Here is a 21,436-nt window from a genome sequence, read left to right as displayed (position 1 = left end):
TCAGTGCATTCCACCAAGGTTGATAAAGAAAAAACATATCACAGTCATAGTAAATAAAATGTATCTGTAGTCGTTACTGACAATGTTATTGTAGTTAGGGATACAATGGTCTTCAAAATAATTGTAATTACAACTAGATATCCTATGATAAATCTCTGACCATCTCTGTATAGTGCCAATACAATACTGAGATACTTACATTAACTTGATGCCAGAGCAAGGAAACACAGTAAAAGTGAATATTAAACCGCAAGAAAATTATTTATACAGTATTTTACTGTAATTACAAAGGATTAGAGTACGTAGGACGGCGGACGTAAAGGTAACGTAAAGGTAATGGCGGACTGAAGGAAGTTATGTAGAGCACCTCAAGATAAAACATAATATTCGAAATATCTGCTAAATTAGACTAAAATATTAGCACTAAATAATCTGGTGGGTGATAACCTTCAATCTGGATAATAACACAAAACAAATCCTAAGATTAGAGACATTTATCGACAAATATTACGAAAACAAGCAACACCCAAACATGACGGAGAGTAAGACAGGGGAACCGATTCAAAAACGAAAACGTGACTCCTCAACCGATACGGATGATTTAATATTCTCACCACCGGCAATGGTAAAGGTCGAAACCGATCTGTTAAAATCAATAAATGACAAACTGGGTATACTTGAATTAGTTAGTAAAGATATAAAAGAGTTGAAGGCAAGCCTAGAGATGAGTGATGAAAAAGCTGCGACATTGGAGAAGGAAACACACGCGCTAAAAGGGACAGTCAATAAAATTGAAACCGAAATGAATGAAATTAAAAAGGAGAACACCGTTCTGAAGGAATGCTTACTAGACATACAAACTAGATCCATGAGAGAGAATTTGGTACTTACAGGTATCCAAGAGAAAGAAGGAGAGGTTCCTGAATCTGTAGTTAGAGAGTTCCTTTTTGCAGCGCTTCAGATTCCACGCGAAGTTATCGATAAGATCCAACTTGAACGTGTACACCGCCTCGGACAGAGAGGGCAGAGGTACGAACGCCCAATCGTTGCCAAATTTGCTTCATTTAAAGATAAAATAATGGTTAAAAGCCTGGGTAAAAGACTTGCTGGGACCAAAATTGGCATGAATGATCAGTTTCCGAAAGAAATTGCAGAACGGCGCAAAGTTCTGTATCCAATTTTCAAAGAAAATAGATTAAAAGCGAAACGAGTAGCTCTCGTCGTTGATAAACTATATATTGATAACCAGTTGTTCAGAGACACAAAGACTACTCCATGGTTATTTTAAAAATTACAAAGTTCTCATAGATGAGGAAAATAAACACAATTCAAGCCCGGTTATTGATTGTAACAATACAATACAAAATATAGCTTTTCTATAAATCTTCATATATAACTAATTGAACACAAGCACTATTTCTACATAGTGAAGATAAAAACTAAGTAAACAGAAGGCACAGTATGTGTGGATGGTGTGGTGTGTGTTTATTCTTATTTGTTATGTTTGGAAAGTTGAGTGAGTGAGTAATGAAATAGTTGCATATCCCAGAGCCAGTGTATTGCTGTGGGCCGGGTATGAGAGGGCTTTCAATGTTGTTCAGATGATGGATATACTTTTATAATGAATTATACGTCTTATTTATTTATTGTCCTATCATGGGGAACTACATTTTTAAAATAAATTATATCTAATTATTTATTATCCTATTTTAATGGTACGGTCCATGGCCCTATACCCTAGACACCCACATGAATGGCCCAGATACTAAGGAGAAGTCCCTAACTGTTTTATGTGCATGCTGTAAGCGGTCTGTATGCAGCCAAAATGAGGTCAGGGACCAAGAGCAGCACTGCCCCCTCAAGATTCTGAGCCTGCTTGGCAGGGTTGGTCCTGCAAAGCCAAAGCCCCCTAAAGGGAGAGCATAATAAACAAGGAAATTCTCAAAGCTGCTAATGAGAACCTTGACGACCTTGTACCTAGCCGGTGGGGATTCCAGTGGGGTGCCCCCACTCAGGCAGTGGCAGTGCTGGCAACACTAGCTGCAGTAACCCATGGGGAGGGGGTCACACTCGGACATTCAGAGAGGGGGTATATTATTGTGGCCCTGGTGGCACGAAATCAAGTCGGACTGCATGGAGATGCTTGGGAACATGGTCAAAATGGATGACCGTATTGTGGGTGTTTCAGGAAGAAGGTGTACATTTGACCTCCATCATTTAGGATGTGACAATGGTAAATAAATCTCTACATTTATGCTCATTTTTTGCGCGGTCTTGCAGGCCTTCTCATGCAGCTGCAACTGCAAGTACATTTGTAAATCATGATCCATCTTGAGTTGGGCTCTGGGATGGTGCAATTGTTGAGAGGGTGAGCTTATGGTTGTGTGGGGGTAAGGGCTGAATGTGTGTGGGTGTATGTGTGTATCCCACAACTGTTGCGAAGGAAGAAGTAAAAGATGTTAGGGACTATAGAGGATGATTCACAGCAATATGTAATAAAAATAGAGGTGAGGGCGATGGAAATGCATTTGGCAATGGATCTGCTTCGGTTCGGTGGATGGCGCTGTGTGCACTTTTCGAAGGATGGATCCCAGTCGGTCCGGGGCTGTGCGATGCGGGGGGTCGGGGGTGGTCTGCCGGTCATTGGGATGACAACCCAACTCGAGATGGGGGCTTTTGGCGGGTGGAATAGTGGGGACCAATTGGAGGTTTGCTTAGTGGAGATGCAAATGTCATGGTACAACTATATAGACACTCAATCATTATGTTACTTTTTAATAGGACGTTTACAAACATATATTTTGATAAAAATAATTGAAAGGTGTGTCTCATTATGGTAAGTGGTGAAATAAGTATAGCCAGTTACAATTGTAATGGCTTAGCAGATAATAAGAAAAGACGATCAGTATTTACCTGGCTAAAAGAGAAGGATTATAATATCTACTGTTTACAGGAAACCCATTCGACAGTTTTAGATGAAGTTTTGTGGAAAAAGAACTGGGGGGGCGAAATATATTTCTCCCATGGGCAAAGAAATTCAAAAGGGGTGATGGTTTTAATTAATAATAACTTTGATCCAAATGTGCAACTTGTCCAAACAGATCCTCAAGGTAGATGGATTATTTTAAATATGTTATTGGACAATAAACATATATGGCTTATTAACCTATACGGTCCGAATAATGATGATCCAAGCTTCTTTGACAATATATATAAGAATGTATCAACTCTACAAGCAACACTAGACTCTATTATTATAGTGGGAGATTTTAATACGGTCTTAAATACCTCTATGGACCGGAAAGGAAATCACACTACAAACTATCACCCTCAGGCACTTAAGGAAATCAGGAATGTCATGGATATATTGGAATTAGTGGATATATGGAGACTTAAATACCCTGACCTAGTGAGATATACATGGCGGAGGCTTAATCAAGCTAGTCGCCTTGACTACTTTCTTATATCATTCTCTCTGGCACCAAAAGTTAAAAAGTGTTTGATAGGGGACAGAATGCGGTCGGACCATCACATAATTGGCATATATATTACTCTTACAGAATTTCCACGTGGGCGAGGATATTGGAAATTTAATCAAAGCCTACTAGATGATAAATTGTTTAGAACTAGGACAGAAGAATTTATAACTGACTTTTTTAGACATAACATAGGTACAGCAGATCCCCATATTGTATGGGACACTTTTAAGTGTGGCTTTAGAGGCCATGCAATTCAGTACTCATCTATAAAACAAAAGCAATTTCGATCAAAAGAGTCCATATTAACAAAGGAAATTGAAGGACTAACAGTACAGTTAGATAACAATAAAAACGGTACCATAGAGGCACAGAATAAGTTAGAGGAAAAACAAAAAGAAATGGAGGAACTTATTCAAGAAAGATCCAGTGTAATATATTACAAAAATAAAGCGAACTGGATGGAATATGGGGAAAAATGCACCAAATTCTTTTTCAATCTTCAATATAGAAATGCTACCAAAAAAAACGTATTAAAACTTGTTACAAATGATGGAGTCACGCATGATTCACCAAATGATATTTTGAAAGAGGAAGTAAAGTACTTTAAGAATATATTTTCGTTTCAGGCTCCTCCATCTCCACTAACTGAAACTAATTGTATGGATTTTTTCCCTAATAATAATGTAAAATTAACATCTGTACAGAAAGACTCATGTGAAGGCCTAATTACAGAGGAGGAACTACTTGATGCAATTGGGGCCTTTAAGGATGGGAAAACTCCAGGACTGGATGGCATACCAGTGGAAGTATACAAACATTTTTTTGATATACTCAAAGGACCATTATTAGCTTGTTTTAACCACTCCTATATAAATGATAGATTATCAGACACGCAACAAGAAGGTGTGATATCATTATTACTGAAACAGGACCCAAGTGGTATATATAAAGATCCAGTCCATTTAAAAAATTGGAGACCTCTTACACTTCAGTGTTGTGATGCAAAAATCCTAGCAAAATGCTTGGCGCATAGAATAAAAAAAGTTTTGTCAGATATTATTCATCCTAATCAGACAGGTTTTTTACATGGACGATACATTGGAGATAATATAAGGCAAGTACTGGAAACAATAGAACACTATGAAATATCGGGGACACCAGGCCTGGTTTTCATAGCTGATTTTGAAAAGGCTTTTGATAAAGTACGACTGGAGTTTATATATAAATGCCTAGAATATTTCAATTTTGGGGAATCTCTTATAAAATGGGTAAAAATTATGTATAGTAACCCTAGGTGTAAAATAGTAAATAATGGCTACATCTCAGAAAGTTTTAAACTATCTAGAGGAGTAAAACAAGGTTGTCCACTATCGGCATATCTATTTATTATTGCCATCGAAATGTTAGCTGTTAAAATTAGATCAAACATTAATATTAAGGGATTAGAAATCCAGGGCCTAAAAACTAAGGTGTCATTGTACGCTGATGATTCATGTTTTCTTTTAAAACCACAACTAGAATCTCTCCACGGCCTCTTAGAGGATCTAGATACATTTGCTATCCTCTCTGGATTAAAACCAAATTATGATAAATGTACCATATTACGTATTGGATCACTAAAAAATACACATTTTACATTGCCATGTAGTTTACCAATTAAATGGTCTGACGGTGATGTGGACATACTCGGTATACAAATCCCAAAAGAAAGAAATGATCTCACTCCAATAAATTTTTATAGAAAGTTAGCAAAAATAGATAAGATCTTGCTACCATGGAAAGGAAAATACCTGTCTATTTGTGGGAAAATCACCCTGATTAACTCTTTAATCATATCACAGTTTACCTATTTGCTTATGGTTTTGCCTACACCTAGTGACCTGCTTTTTAAATTATATGAACAAAAAATATTCAATTTTATTTGGAACGGCAAGCCAGATAAAATTAAAAGGGCCTATTTATATAACGAATATGAATTCGGAGGGCAGAAATTATTAAATATTAAAGCATTAGACCTCTCACTAAAGGCATCAGTCATACAAAAGTTATACTTAAATCCAAACTGGTTCTCTAGTAGATTGGTACGAATGTCTCATCCTATGTTCAAGAAGGGCCTTTTTCCCTTTATTCAGATTACACCTGCTCACTTTCGGTTGCTTGAAAAGGAAATAATCTCCAAAATATCTTTATTTTTTAAGCAAGCCTTAGAAAGTTGGTTGCAATTTCAGTTTAATCCACCTGAAAGGACGGAACAAATAGTACAACAAATCTTGTGGTTAAATTCAAATATAGTAATTGATAAAAAAACTGTATTTATCGAAGAAATGTTTAAAAAAGGTATAATTTTTGTGAATGATATCATAAATAGGACTGGTGGAGTAATGTCACACATGCAGCTAACACAGACATATGGAAATGTCTGCTCTACCCAAAATTACAACCAATTAATTGCAGCATTACCACAAAAATGGAAGAGGCAGGTGGAAGGGGATAAAAGTAAGGAACTTGTATGTCGGCCTTATATTAAAGAACATAAATGGTTAAAGAAAAGTGTGATAAATAAAAACATATACCAATTTCATTTAAGGATCAAAAAACTTACAGCTGTGCCATATAAATTGCAAAATAGTTGGGAAGAGATTTTCGATGTACCCATTCCATGGCACATGGTGTATGAATTGATACGCAAAACAACGCCGGATTCAAAACTTCGAATTTTTCAATTTAAATTATTGTACAAAATTCTTGCAACTAATAGAATGTTATATATATGGGGGATACAATCTTCCCAGCTCTGTAGATTCTGCTGTGAGGAGGCAGAGTCATTAGACCATTTATTTTGGTATTGTCCGCATGTAGCTCGTTTTTGGTCACAGGTCCAGGAATGGTTGAAGAATTGCAACATTTGCGTAGAACTAACGCTACAGATAGCAATACTGGGGGATTTGAAAAGCCATAGTCAATCAATCAATAATATAATAATTATTTTAGCAAAAATGTTTATTTTTAATTTACAATCCGTGGAAGCTATGAGAATAGGAAGATTCAAATCTTTTGTGAAGCATCACAGCACAGTTGAAAAATATATGGCAAATAAAAATCCGAAATGGATGATGTTGGAAGATAGATGGGAAAGGTTGAGTGGAGCTGAAGGGTGGGACTAATAACAAGATAAACAATGTAGGGCATACGGGATCTGTGAAATGTGTATAGGTGCGGAGCTATTGTGAAATAGCACAGTTACAAGTGGAAATCAAACTGGATGGACAACAGAAATAGAGGAAGGACTAAGAACAAACAAGAGAGAACTATTATAAAGTAGACTGTGTCTGTAAAATGTGTATAAGATGTATAAATTGAAGGTAAAAACAGAAATGTTTATCAGTTTACTCCAATTGGGGGATCGGTGGTAGGGTTTGCGGGGAATAATAATAAAGGTATACTCTTTAAAAAAGTATGTATGTCTATGTAGGTATGTGTATGTATATATGTGTATATGTGTATATGTATGCATACGTGAATGGATATATATATTTACCCAAAAAAATATGGGGGATTGGAAATGATGCAGACAATTACATTGGAAGCAACATTCTTTCCGCAATATTAAGCTGATCCACCCCCCAAAAAAATAAATAAATAAATAAATAAATAAAAAATAAAAAATACAAAAAAAAAAGGATTAGAGTAAGCAGGTTGGCGGTAATAATTTGCATATTACAGCATATTAATGAATACTAGGTGTTTTACATCACTTGCACTTTTAGAGGCCTAAACAAAGCTGTCCAAACTGGCCGTGATTACAGGGCAGAACAGATCAAATGGACATGGGTAAATATTCAAGCATTAAAAGGTTTAAGACCCACTACCACTCTGATCTGTTCCCTGTATACTGTACATGTCATTGCTAGGGAACTACCACCACATATCAGTTCAATTGGTACAGCATTCTCACTAACGGGTACAATAAATATAGCCACTTAAGGCAAACCTTAAAATTAGTTAATGAGCCAGCGATTCTTTCTCCACCCACAATATTTCTCAAAATGCACCATAATTTACAGTACGCTGAAGTAAATATATAGCAAACCAGCAATACAGTACTTTGTCGTTGAATTGGATTGAAAATTAAATCAGTAATTGCTAATAGTGAATGTTTAATTATATATTACACTACACCAACTAATATTTTGGGTTTTATATCACTTGCACTTTAACAAAGACTTCTAAATCGACTTCAGAGCAAAAGGACATGACTAAACATTCAACCATTAAAGGTTTGAGACTTGCTGCCACTCTGATCTGTCCCCCATATAAACGTAATTATTAGGGACCCACTACCACTTATCACTTCAGTTGGTACAGCACACTAACTAACGGTTGCAACAAATATAGCCTCTTACAAGACATGCTTCAAAATATGTTAATGAGTGAGAAACAATAATACCAAGCACCCACTAGTGTTCAAAAGGTTTTTGGCACTCCAAAAATGCATGATGGTACTGTATTCTGAATTACAGTAAATTACTGGCAGCAATTGGCTACTAAGTTCCTGTAAAGTTTCACGACAAGGGTTGTAGAATTACTACAGTACATTACTGTATTCTGTGGGGATACAGCATTCTCACTTACGGCTGCAACAAATATAGCATCTTACAAGGCAGGCATTAAAATATGTTCATGAGACAGAGACTCTTTCTCCGCTCCCAATTTTCCCATTTTCCCAATGCACCATAATTAATACTGTAAAACAGATTTAAAGTATTTTACTGTACATTCTACAGTGTTTTACTGTTGAAATTACAGAATGGTCTTACAATGTGCTTTAAAACAAATGTATAGTATTTTACTGTACATTATATGGTAATCTACTGTATTCAGATTATACGGTATCATACTGTTGATTAATACAATAAGTTACTGATAAATATACAAAAACAGCTAATAGTGTACGTATTCATATGAAGCTGCAGTTTATTTATGCAGTGGTGCTGTTTACTTAACGCAGTTGCAAAAGTCCGAAGACATTGAATACATCAACAGTTGACTATCTTCACCCTTTTCTCCAGCAGCAGCAGCAGCAGCAGCTCCAGAGCCAGCCCCCCCAGCCCCAGGTGTCCCAGGCCCCACCCCAGCAGCCCCAGGCTCAGCAAGCCCCCAGAAGACAGAGGCCTCCTCGTGTCCAGAGGGCCATGTCCCAGGACCGGGTCCTGTCCCCAAACAGAGACCCCCAGCCAGACTACCATGGGATAGGGATGACTCGGCAAGGAGGACGTATCCTGTCTGATGAGCAGCTACTGTCTGCCGAGAGGCTGAGGTCCCAGGAACGCCTGATGTCCCAGGACCGGCTGTACTCCAAGGACCGCATGTACTCCAAGGACAGGCTGTTACAATCTCAAGACCACATGTACCCGAAAGACCGCCATTTCTCCCAAGACCGCCTGTACTCCCAAGACCGCCTCTACTCCCAAGACCGCCTGTACTCCCAGGATCCTCTGATCTCGCCGGACAAAATGATGATGTCGCTGAAACGCGCGTCCGGCGGTTCCCGGGGCAACAACGATAAGTCAATGTCGCACGCCATCTCGCACCCGGACGTGTTCATGCCCACGACACCGCTCATGGACCACTACAAGATGACAAAAATGCACTCCCATCCCAGTGCCTCGAGCAACGCCGGGGCGGCAGGTGGAGCAGGAGCAGCGGTGCACTCCAACACATTAGCCATGAACCACACGACTAATAAGAGACAGCAGTTTGCCTCCAGAAGGACCCACACTGTGGAGCAGCTCCACTACATCCCCCAGCAGCACTACCGCACAGGCAGCAAGACTGAAGTGACTGTTTAACACTAGCTAGCATGCTAACGGCTAGCTTGGGAGTGAGTCAGCAGAGAATGCTAACATCTCATCGCTAGTTTATATATACGTCATTTAACAGACAGTTTTATCCAAAGTGACTTAGTCATGTGTGCATACATTTTTATGTATGGGTGGCCCCAGCGGGAATCAAACCAACGTCCCTTGGTGTTGGGCGAGTATGTGTGTGGGGGGGAAAGGGATGGGAAAAGACTGACGAGTATAACAGGACGATAATTGTATGATTTTAAGTCAAACAAAAGGTACACTCACATTTTTTTGCATTTTCAGTCTTCACCAGATCCAAGAGCGGTACTGTACTGTAAGAGACTAGAGTTCTTCAGTAGACACAAACCCCACAAAGACTGAGTCAGCTGTGGTAGTGTGCTGTGAAATTGGCAAACTACTCTACTGTTATTCCTGTTACGCCCTAAGCACCAGCTCCCCTTGTCCACCACAATTTGGGTGTGATTCATATGAGGGGACATAGGCTATTTGAGAATAGAGAGGCTCAGGCAGCCAACACATCTCTTATTCTATAAACTTCTACTGCATTGGTAAAACGCCAGGACTAATCCGATCAATGTCTCCACAACTTCTGTTGTTGAGAGACACAACACAACCACAGGTGATGGAACCAGGATGACCCTGTACTAACTTTATAAATATATAAATATAAATAACTACCGTTTGTAACCCCAGTCTTACTCATAGCTATAAATCAAAACCGATGTTAGACAAGTGTTCCATTTCTAAAAATGAAGAAGTGGTTTTAAAAAGTGGTTTTAAAAAGTGGTTTTAAAAAGCACAATCAATTAATGAGATTCTGTGTTTCTGTTCAGTTGTTTCAAAAGTTTGGTCGCTGATGGCTAGCTCGTAGATGATTGTAAATAAGCTATACTTCTAGAGGCAGTATTATGGACGAGTCTGTACCAGTTGGCTTTTGTATTAGGCTGTCTAATGTTTTCAGTAGATTCTGAACTGGTTATAAACCACCACCGTTTCGTGATAAGTTCAGACTAGAAAACCCACTTAACCAAGCATTTGACAGGATAAATGAGTACTATAACTATGTTTGTAGAATGTGAATGAATGTGAATGAATGTGAATGAATGTGAATGAATGAGAATGAATGTAAATGAATGAGAATGAATGTGAATGAATGTGAATGAATGTGAATGAATATGAATGAATGAGAATGAATGTGAATGAATCTGAATGAATGTGAATGAATATGAATGAATGAGAATGAATGTGAATGAATCTGAATGAATGTGAATGAATATGAATGAATGAGAATGAATATGAATGAATGAGAATGAATGTGAATGAATGTGTTGTTCATTAAAAAAAATATACCACTGTTCATATTTGGATGTAGACTGTGTTCCATTGACTTATGTGAGAAGTTGAACAACATGGTGAGTGATTATAATTGTTGTTGCAGTAGGGTCAAATAAACCATCCATATTTTTTTAAACAGGCAACACTCTTCTGGAACAACTATATTTTTGGTCTGGTTGTTGATGTGTATGAAAAATGACATATGTTATTATATAGTTAAATGGTACAGCTGACATACAACCAATCCATACCTGCAGGGGTTTGAATGGGCTGTGAGTGAGAGCTGAAGGTGAGGTTTTTGGACACTATAAGAAAAGCTAGAAGGCTTCCTTGCCTCTACATGTTCAATCAAGTGATATTTTATATATTAAAGGGAACGCAAATTATAGGTAGGATAAAGTTTTTTCTCACGACAACTGTGATCTTGCAGGGGTCACACCCCCAGGTGCAGGGGTCACACCTATCCCTATCATACAGTATGTCACCGTGACAGACAGCTTTACTTGACAGCCTTACCGCGATAAGAAATATGCCACAGACGCAGGCAACCGGATTACTTTACTACTGGCATCCGAATTAATATCTCTGACTTTAATGCTATTTCAGACCTATTTCAGACCTTCTTGAAATGCATGGAACTCCTGTGGATGCAAAGGCCAATTCTCACAGCAAACAAAGCGGCCCCCACAAATACAAAATATTTTCAATTTGCACCCGATCCTCTAACCCAGGGATGTCAAACTCATTCCGTGGAGGGCCTAGCGTCTGCAGGTTTGTGGTTTTTCTTTTCAATTAAGCCCACAGCAACCAGGTGTGGGGAGTTCCTTACTAATTAGTGACCTTAATTCATCAATCAAGTACAAGGGAGGAGCGAAAACCTGCAGACACTCGGCCCTCTGTGGAATGAGTTTGACACCCCTAACCCATCAGCATTTAGATGAAAATATGACGCTCCAATCAGAGGGAATCTATGGATGGGAGAGTCAGCTGGAAAAAGTAGACCTAAGAAGGCCAGGCGGGCGAGTACAGAGACCGAAGGTATCTCCACTGTGAGAAAAGGGAATCAGGCCAAGTACAAGGCTTTCCATAAAATAATCGAGAGCTTTCAAACTGTCTCCACATGTGAAAACACAGTGTCTGTCTCGCTCCACAATACAATACTTCTCATTCTTTCACTCCAGTTTTAATGCTGACAAGGTTGAGAGCAGACAGAGGACTTTTATGTTCTTGAAATATTTAGTTTAAGCTGTCGTTGCTTTTCCATTTGTCCATGTTCCTTTGTCATTCCTGTTCTGTCCTCAGAGAGAATTATTGTCATCTTTGAAGGGGAAATAAGGAGACCAGTTTGGGTTGCAATCCACGGAAATGCTCACATGTCCTACAACAAACTGACACCTTCCTCTCCTCAACCCAGGCACACAGTAAATATGATAACCAATGAAGGATATGAGTGAGAAACATATAGAACTCTATATTTCACGTTTTCCAAGTAAAAATATTTGTTGAGTTAGCATTTTGACCATGTAATGCTATTAGTTTAATAATGAAATCCTATAAATGTTCCCGCTCTCCTTCACACTCCTCTATGACGACCCGCAGGCCTATGCCAATCTATGTTGTGGATATCTGTGTAATACTGCTTTCAGAAGGATCTTTGCTGCAGTTTTTTTTACCTCTAATCCATCTGCAAACCAGTCAATAAAGGTTGAGCTGACGGGATCTGCACTCCCAGAGAGGGACTGACATCTACTTTGGCTCTGATCTGACATATCGTATTGGCATCTTAGTGGGGATCTTAGCTAAAACTCAATACACAGTGATAAGATGATAATAGCAAGATTTAAAATGTTTATTCTCTACAATAAACAGGCTTGACGTGTCCATGTGAACAGGCCAAATATTCAAGTCCATATTCATTGAGGAAAAAATTGGAACTGCCATCAACTGAAAAATACCTGGGGAATAAACATGGAATGTTATTTTTAATAGATTGTTTCTACGGTGAAAATGTTGCTTTTAAAATCCTTCATTCCAACCGTATCTCCCTCTCAAACAAGGTTCCAGACTCAATATCTCTCACTCAATCCTCCAATTGGAGAGACAGCTAACAGACGTTGGTTTTATGACAGACGCCAGATCCAGATGCACATTTAATTAGTAGCTCATCAACTCTGTCAGAGTTAGTTACCCGAGGTCTGAGCCCAGCTAGCACCACACCAACGCCTTGTTCACACTGCAGGCCTTAATGCTCAAATCAGTTTTGTTTTTCAAATCTGTTTTGGAATACTGACTGTTCAAACAGAACGTTACAAGTGACCAAATCAGATGTGTGTGTGTTCAGACAGTAGTCATTTGCTGACATGGCTATGCTAGTTGTCATAGTAATGATGGGTGTGTGCACAGTAGTGTAGGCTGATTGGGGGTGGTGCGTGTGCGTCCTATCACTCAGAAGTTATGTATCAAGCTAAGGTGATAACAACGCCTGCCATGGACGTTTCCCAGTTGCAGTTTGAATATTCTAAATCATAGTGTTTTAAAGCCTCAAAGGATAAGATGATCCAACTTTCAAAACGAGTCATTTTTGGCTAGCCACAGCAGTCAACTATCTGGCTAGCTAGCTATTTAGCGTTCTAGCATATTCACTCATTTGTTTGTAAACAATTAACAAGCTATTTAGCTACCATATGTTCTTGTAAAACTGTCAACAGAGTAGCTAGCAAGCACCACTATATGCCAAATAAGTCTAATTTGACCGTTCAGACAAGTCACATGGCCAGGAATCAGATTTCTATCTGACTTCAAACCACCAACGAAGGTGGTTTGAAATGTGGCTTGAAATATCCAATTCCATGTGCTTTTTGGCTGTTCAGGCTGTAGGAAAATTAACAGATTCGAACCAGATAAACCCCAACATTTGATTTGATTCACTTCAAACTTCCCATTTGAACACGGCTTAAGGGCTGGATTCAATCAGATTGACATCTGCATAATGTTGATTTGGCGGTGTTGGAGGTGGAACTGCATTAAAAGGATCTGCCCCTTTTTTTAAATTTTAATCTAAAATGACATACCCAAATCTAACCGCCTGTAGCTCAGGCCCTGAAGCAAGGATATGCATATTCTTGGTACCATTTGAAAGGAAACACTTTGAAGTTTGTGGAAATGTGAAAGGAATGTAGGAGAATATAACACAATAGATCTGGTAAAAGATAATACAAAGAAAAAAAAAAAACGTTCTTTTGTATTTTTTTGTACCATCATCTTTGAAATGCAAGAGAAAGGCCATAATGTATTATTCCAGCCCAGGTACAATTTACATTTAGGCCACAAGATGGCAACAGTGTATGGGCAAAGTTTTACACTGATCCAATGAACCATTGTATTTCAGTTCAACGTTTTGTATCAAGACTGCCCAAATGTGCCTAATTTGTTTATTAATAACTTTTCATGTTCAAAATTGTGCACTCTCCTCAAACAATAGCATGGTATTCTTTCACTGTAATAGCTACTGTAAATTGGACAGTGTAGTTAGATTAACAAGAATTTAAGCTTTCTGCCAAAATCAGATATGTCTATGTCCTGGGAAATGTTCTTGTTACTTACATTCTCATGCTAATCGCATTAGCCTACATTAGCGCAACCATCCTGTGGACGGGACACCGATCCCGAAGAAATCCACAAGAGGCTCGTTGGGTTACCATATCGTGGACTCTGCAATTGGATACTACGAAACCACACCTGACTATAACCCAACAAATCCCATGCAGCCACCCAAGATGTTCATGCACTTGAATTAGATCGATGGCCATGAATTCCGGCATCCAATTAACAAGAAATCATGCATTAGCCTAAAACCAATGGTTTGGCATTTGAGAGTCAATATTTACAATTATATTTTAGACATTTAGCAGAGCTCTTTTCCAGAAAAACGTATTTCTGACATCGGTTTTGATGAACTTCTAACGTAGTAGGGATAATAGGAGGGGAGTGAGGGGAAACGGTTTGGTTTTTGAAAGTTGAAAAGGTGACAACATTGCTTGGGGTATTATTGGGGTACACATTAGCTTTGATTCTTCATTACCTGCTACTACATTGTCTGATTGTGAGGATGTAGTGCTGGAGGAGGTAACTTTCAACTCCCTGATTACATTCTGCATGTCTCAAGATAATGTATGAATGATTGTAAAAGGCCCTAGGTCAAGGGACACATAGATCTAGGAAGTAGAACATATGATCCCTGTCATTACCAAAGGCAAGTGAAGAACTGCAGCCATTTCCTTCAAATTAGTATGCTGCGTGCTTTCATAATATACACAGCAAACCATCGAAAGCTTTTCACATTAACAGTTTCTCAGGACTGACTTGTAACCTAGCAACCGACTGATGTCTTGCTAAGAAGATGATTAAAGCTACCTTCTTTGGCATTCTGAGCAGGATCCCCTTTTGATAGATTCTTCCCCAACCTAACCCACACAGTTCCATGCCAGATGCTCTCCCTATTACCCACAAATATTGAAATATGATTAAACATGTTGTTTTTGTCCTTTAAAGACTTATGGTTTGTAACCCGCTACTGCAGAAACCCATCATTACCGTTTCAGGAGCTATAATTCATGAGTTACTATAGGTTATTATGCTGTACATTAAGTCTTGTTTTGAGGGCAGGTAGGTGTGTACTTTCCCTTTGGTCCAAAGAGAAGTTCAAATCCTACTTCATCTCACACTGTACACGGTACTGTGTTCTCTTATGGAAAAAGTCTACAAAAGCTCAGTGCTTCAAAAGCACTCTGAAATATTTCTTCTAAGCTTAAAAGAGGGTAATCATTTCTCCTGTGTCCCACGCACCATCTGTGCTGTGTATACCGGTACGCACCACAAAGGAAAAGGCACAATCTACTGTATTTTTATACCACTACCTGAATATGTAATTTGTAGTTCTACATAGATTGCCTCCCCCTGTATTATTGCTTTCTTCTTCATTTCCCTCCCTATCTTCATACCCCCTCCTCATGCCTCTCTGTCTCAGGGTGCATTGTTAAGGCCCTCCAATAACTGGATAATGGGGACAGCAGCGAGAGAGCTAATGAGAGAGAGAGACAGAGACAGAGAGCGACAGAGGGGAGAGAGAGATAAACTTGTGAGTGTAATGTTTACTGTTCATTTTTGATTGATTATTTCCGTTTTTTTATTATCTATTTCACTTGCTTTGGTAATGTAAACATGTGTTTCCCATGCCAATAAATCCCATTGAATTGAGAGAGAGAAGAGAGAGAGAAGAGAGAGAGAAGAGAGAGAGAAGAGAGAGAGAAGAGAGAGAGAGAGATATCCCAGCTGAGGCATCATAACTTATACACCACCTCCATATAATGCGTCCCTCCTCTGTTCTTCACTGGACCTTCATATATTACCCTTTTATGGTGTGTGCGTGTGTACGTGCGTGTGTACGTGCGTGTGTAGTCTGTACACGCCTGGGTGCAATGGAAGGGTATACAGTATCTGTAAGACTGCAGAATGAGCTTTATAGTTGGGGAAGCTCTTTAAACTCAGAGAGAGGAGGGAGGTGGAGAAGAAAGGATGGAAGTGGAGGGAAGAGGAGAGACGAAGCCTGTGTTGGAAGAAAAGACTGATGGCTTTGAAACTGGAAAAGTGAGGTAGAGGGAGCGACAGCAGATTAGAGCAGATGTTGGAAATGGGGGGAAAAGCAGTGAACACCAAACACCTCACTGCACTCTTAAATTGTTAAATATGAAAGTCTTTATTCTACAAAGTGCTGTTTAAAAAAATAAGAGACTACAATATGAGAGAGCCAGAGTTGGCCTATAACATGTTTTTTAATACATGATTATTCTGATTGAATTATTACAGGACAAAGATATCTATTTGGTGCAGGGTTTATCTTCAGGCACGTAGGATAGGATTTAGACAAATTTAGATTTAGATTTAGGATTTAGATCTATATTTATTTTCACAATTCTCACTTTCCTCATTTCGACAGGAAAATGTCCTCATTTCGACAGGTGAGATCAAACTAGAACTCAAATAGTAACAACAACAAAAAAGTATAAAGACTTTCTGATAAGTGTTCTGTACAGTTAGCTAGTTAGGTTAATGTTTAAGTGCTAAGAAAAAAAGGTCAGTCAACTCGACTACATCCTGAAACTGGCTGGCAAGATTATGTCTGATGAAGGTCTCTGATTGAAACGTCACAGTATGTTTAGAACTTTGGATCTACAAAACTATATATTTTTTAAATATAAGATAAAACTTGCATCAAAATCTGCAGTAGCAGAGCCACTCCAGCTAGGGTCCACTTGGAGGGGTTCTCTTTGGTCTTGAGGTTAAAGGTTCATACGTAGGTGCACTCAGAAATAAAGGTGCTATTTAGAACCATAAAGGGTTCTTCGGCTGTCCCCATAGAAGGACCCTTTGAAGAACCCTTTTTGATTGCAGGTAGAACCCTTTTGGGTTCCATGTAGAACCCTTTCTACATGGAACCCAAAAGGGTTCTACCTGGAACCAAAAAGGGTTCTCCTATGTGGACAGCCGACGAACCCTTTTGGAACCGTTTATTCTAAGAGTGTGGTTCCTCTGTCTGGTCTTCTAGACGGGATACTGGTAGACTTTACTCACTTCCTGCTTATCCACGGAGATGGCTCAGATGAAGATGACGGGCATGGTGGGGGTCAGCTCCTTCAGAAGGGCGTCCACCATCGTACCAGCCTGAGTGGACAGGGAGAGAGGACATTACATGGTTTGTCTCATATTATACCCTAGTCAGATTTGATTTGATTTGATTTAGTCCCGACATACTGTACTTTTCTTCAGTGTAGATGCCCCTGGGACAAACAATAGGAATATTATGAAAAGTAATTATTACTTTTCACTGAAGCAATTTTGTTTCCTGAAGGTTGTATTTGGTCTAAAAAGTACAAAACAAAGCATGTAAATGTATGCACACACTACTGTAAGTTGCTCTGGATAAGAGTGCATGGTATATTACAAAAATGTAAATGCCTAACTGAATTAAATCCTTCTTAACTCTACAGCACATTTCAGTTAATTAATCCGACTGAGTTGGACACTTTAAGGGGGGACTCTTCTGAGGGCAACATTTTTGGTGTACCCTTGAACAGTGTGTGAAAGTCACTGTTAGTCTGAGTCTGAAGTTGTTCTGTCAGAACACTCTCCAAACACGCTCACACAGGAAGAGCGGTCCGTCTCACTAATTACCCCCCCCCCCCCCCCCCCCCACTTAGCGTCCGTCCCCCCCACTTAGCGTCCACCACGATGCTCGCTGACTCCAGGAAACAAATATAAATCCTGATGACTTTGGAGGACAAGCTCAGAGGACGAAGAGACGAAGCCACTTTATGACTTCCATCAGAATTACAGCCCTAGTTGGCAGTCAGTCGTAAAACTGTCCTTTTAAACACTGATATGTCTACTTCAGTGGTGGTCAGTGCCATTTAAGATGAGGGAGGACAATTATTTTTTTCATAAGCATGGCCTTATTTCTATTACAGCATATTGGATGACTGTCATCCATATTCAAATCAAATCAAATCAAATGTATTCATATAGCCCTTCGTACATCAGCTGATATCTCAAAGTGCTGTACAGAAACCCAGCCTAAAACCCCAAACAGCAAGCAATGCAGGTGTAGAAGCACGGTTCACCCAGTTCAATGTAACAATGTAACAGCAATAGGTCTAGGCTACTACATGATACTCAAATTTTCCCTGTAGCCATCATGAGGTTGCTACAACCTAGCCTATGAATGAAAGTTTACAACGTAGGTGCACAGATCAAGAGAATTTTGAGCAATCAAGGTGACCGTGACACATTAATAACTTCTCCCACGGGATTGTTGAGCTAACGTAGGCTAATTGTCACGCCCTGACCGTAGAGAGCCTTTTTATTTCTCTATTTGGTTAGGTCAGGGTGTGATTTGGGTGGGCATTCTAGTTTGTCTATTTCTTTGTTGGCCGGGTATGGTTCCCAATCAGAGGCAGCTGTCTATCGTTGTCTCTGATTGGGGATCATACTTAGGCAGCCTTTTCCCACATGTGTTTGTGGGTAATTATTTATTTTCTGTGAGTGTTTGTGTGCGCGCCACGGTTGCGTCACGTTCGGTTTCTGTTTACCTGTTTTTTTTTGCGAAGGTTACACTTCGATTAAAGATGTGGAATTACATGCACGCTGCGCCTTGGCTCATTTATGACAGGGAATTTGAAGACAGCGATCGTGACACTAATGCTATTAGCATGAGATTGTAAGTAACATGAAAACTTCCCAGGACATAGACATATCTGATATTGGCAGAAGGCTGAAATACCTTCTTGCACACTCTTGCCTGCATCTAGCTGATCTAGGGTGTAATCATTAGTCTAACAGTTTCTAACAGAGTTTCTATTCGTTTGCTTCTGTTTAAAAAAAAAATCTACGGAATTGGTGCAATGAATAAACACTTGATCACGCACAAACACAGTTCACTTTCATAGCAGCCACATACAAACAACTCAGGATGAGAGAGAACTTTGAGGTGACAGATGTAAGAGTTGCAAACGAGAGTTTCTATTGGACAAATTTAGGTTTGTTTATCCCCGTTTTGTTCCGTTTGCTTCCGTTTAAGAAACGTTTTTCAACAGAATTGGCAGCATGAATACACCCTTGATCACGCGTATACACAGTTCACTTTCATAGCAGCCATGTTGTATTCCTTCTCGCATCTATGCGCACTCCTCCTCTTACATTGTCCCTTCACTTGTGGACTTCAATGCACAACACACCAGCTGTATGTGACCAGGTGAAAAAATCTTTCCAAGCCAAACCACATCATAACCGCTACACACAGCCTACATCGTTGTCAGCATATTAGCTAAAGTAACGTCATAGTCAACATAGCTAATAGAATTAACATGTTAGTAAACCCACTACAATCATGCAGTAACTTTACAGTGTATAGTCACTAAGCAGTTTGTGACGGCCCTGAATTTGTCTGAACGATCTCAGTGCTTCTCATTCCAATAGGGCGCTTCCCCTTTAATCCCCAATTAAATAGCCAGCATCAGCTGCGCAAAAGTGGGGTTGTGATGGAGACTTGAATGTGTTTAAACCTCAGTTCTGAAGCGTCTTTACTCTGTTTGTTTTGTTGTATTTAAAAGTGTTCTTTGTAGCCTAGCTGCATGTTTAACCAGGATCGGATCAGCTCATTGCCTCCTTTGGACTACATATCTCAATTGTTCTCCACTGGAAGTTGTCATAACTACTGTGTAAGTTTATGGAAGGGGGTGAGCTCCATAAGCCTCCTAGGTTTTGAATTGAAGTCAATGTAACCAGAGGAGGACCGAAGCTTGCTGTCCTGCAGCTACAGCATGTTGCTACCCTACAGAGTGCTGTTGAGGCTACTGTAGACCTTCATTGCAAAATAGTGTGTTTTAATCAATTGTTTGGTGTGATTATATTTAGTATAGTTTTATCTAAACATTATTGTATTTTTAAAAAAAACATGAAATTCATTGAGGAGGATGGTCCTCCCCTTCCTCCTCTGAGGAACCTCCACTGGTCTATTTAAGTAAATAGTATTAATGTGATCTCATTTAAATTCATGACTAGTTTTATCTTCTTAAGCTGTATGAGGTTGATATACATATAAAAATATGAGATCAACTGTCACCATTCAGGGATAATAGAGGTGTAGCAAAGGCATATATTGCATATATTGCATATTTTTAATGAATAAGCTACAGTACTGAAGACACAGCAAAAACAAACACTCCACTCAAATCTCTAGATCTCTATTATACAGTGCATTCGGAAAGTATTCAGACACCTTGACTTTTTGACTCAGGATGCACATGAGCCCAAATTAAAGTCTCATAGCAAAGTGTCTGAAGACTTATGTGAATAAGGTATTTCTGTTCTTTATTTTTAATACATTTGCAAAAAAATGTAAACCTGTTTTTGCTTTGTCATTATGGGGTATTGTGTGTAGATTGATGGAGAAAAATATATATTTAATCCATTTTAGAATAAGGCTGTAATGTAACAAAATGTGGAACAAGTCAAGGGATCTGAATACTTTCCGAATGCACTGTACACGTAGAGTGTGTTACTGTATAATCCCCCATCTTTGATGTTCGCATCCCCCTGAATAAGTACCTTTGCTCATTCATATAGATGAGCTGGTTTATCATAAATCTTTTACTTGTACAGCTGCAGCGGTGGGGCCGAGCTCCAGGTGGAGGGATTCTGCTGAAATTTCCTTTACACCCTGTCACTACACTGGCACAGCACTGGCCCAGGGCTGAGATGAGGAGTGGAGAGAAGAGGAGAGGAAAGGAGGGAAAAGAAGACTGGAGGGGAAAGAAGTGGAGGAGAGGACACTTTTTGATGCTTTTCTGCCTGTCTCCCTCGCTGCTCGTCTCTCCCACTCCCTCACTCGCTGTCGGTCTGTCTGTCTGTCTCCAGCTTTTAATAAAGCGAGACAGACAGCAGTGCCACTCATAAGGGTGATTAAAATGTGCCAGTGCATACTCTGCACATTCACTAATTAACAGGTCCACTGGGATCCTGCTGGAGAGCGCACACACACACACACACACGCACACACATTACCAGTCAAAAGTTTGGACACACCTACTCATTCAAGTGTTTTTCTTTGTTTTACTATTTTCTACATTGGAGAATAATAGTGAAGACATCAAAACTAAGAAATAACACATATGGAATCATGTAGTAACCAAAAAAGTGTAG

The 21,436-nt window shown here is 39.3% G+C and overlaps 1 protein-coding gene across 3 annotated transcripts in view; it reads left to right on the top strand.

Annotated features, from left to right (window-relative positions):
- LOC120045414 (protein shisa-6-like) overlaps positions 1 to 10,458 on the top strand; it is a 124,143-nt gene extending 113,685 nt beyond the window's left edge. For all 3 annotated transcript variants that reach the window (XM_038990295.1, XM_038990294.1, XM_038990293.1), the window contains 2 exons: positions 8,630 to 8,834; positions 9,036 to 10,458. In XM_038990295.1, coding sequence (XP_038846223.1) covers positions 8,630 to 8,834; positions 9,036 to 9,328 — 498 coding nt within the window. In that variant the 3' untranslated portion in view covers positions 9,329 to 10,458. The remainder of the gene's footprint in view (positions 1 to 8,629; positions 8,835 to 9,035) is intronic.
- The last annotated feature ends 10,978 nt before the right edge of the window (positions 10,459 to 21,436 follow it).

Source organism: Salvelinus namaycush, chromosome 4 (assembly GCF_016432855.1).
Source record: "Salvelinus namaycush isolate Seneca chromosome 4, SaNama_1.0, whole genome shotgun sequence".
Taxonomy (NCBI): Eukaryota; Metazoa; Chordata; class Actinopteri; order Salmoniformes; family Salmonidae; genus Salvelinus; species Salvelinus namaycush.
The sequence above is the reverse complement of the archived record's forward strand: the minus strand, read 5'-3'. Positions and strand labels throughout refer to the sequence as shown.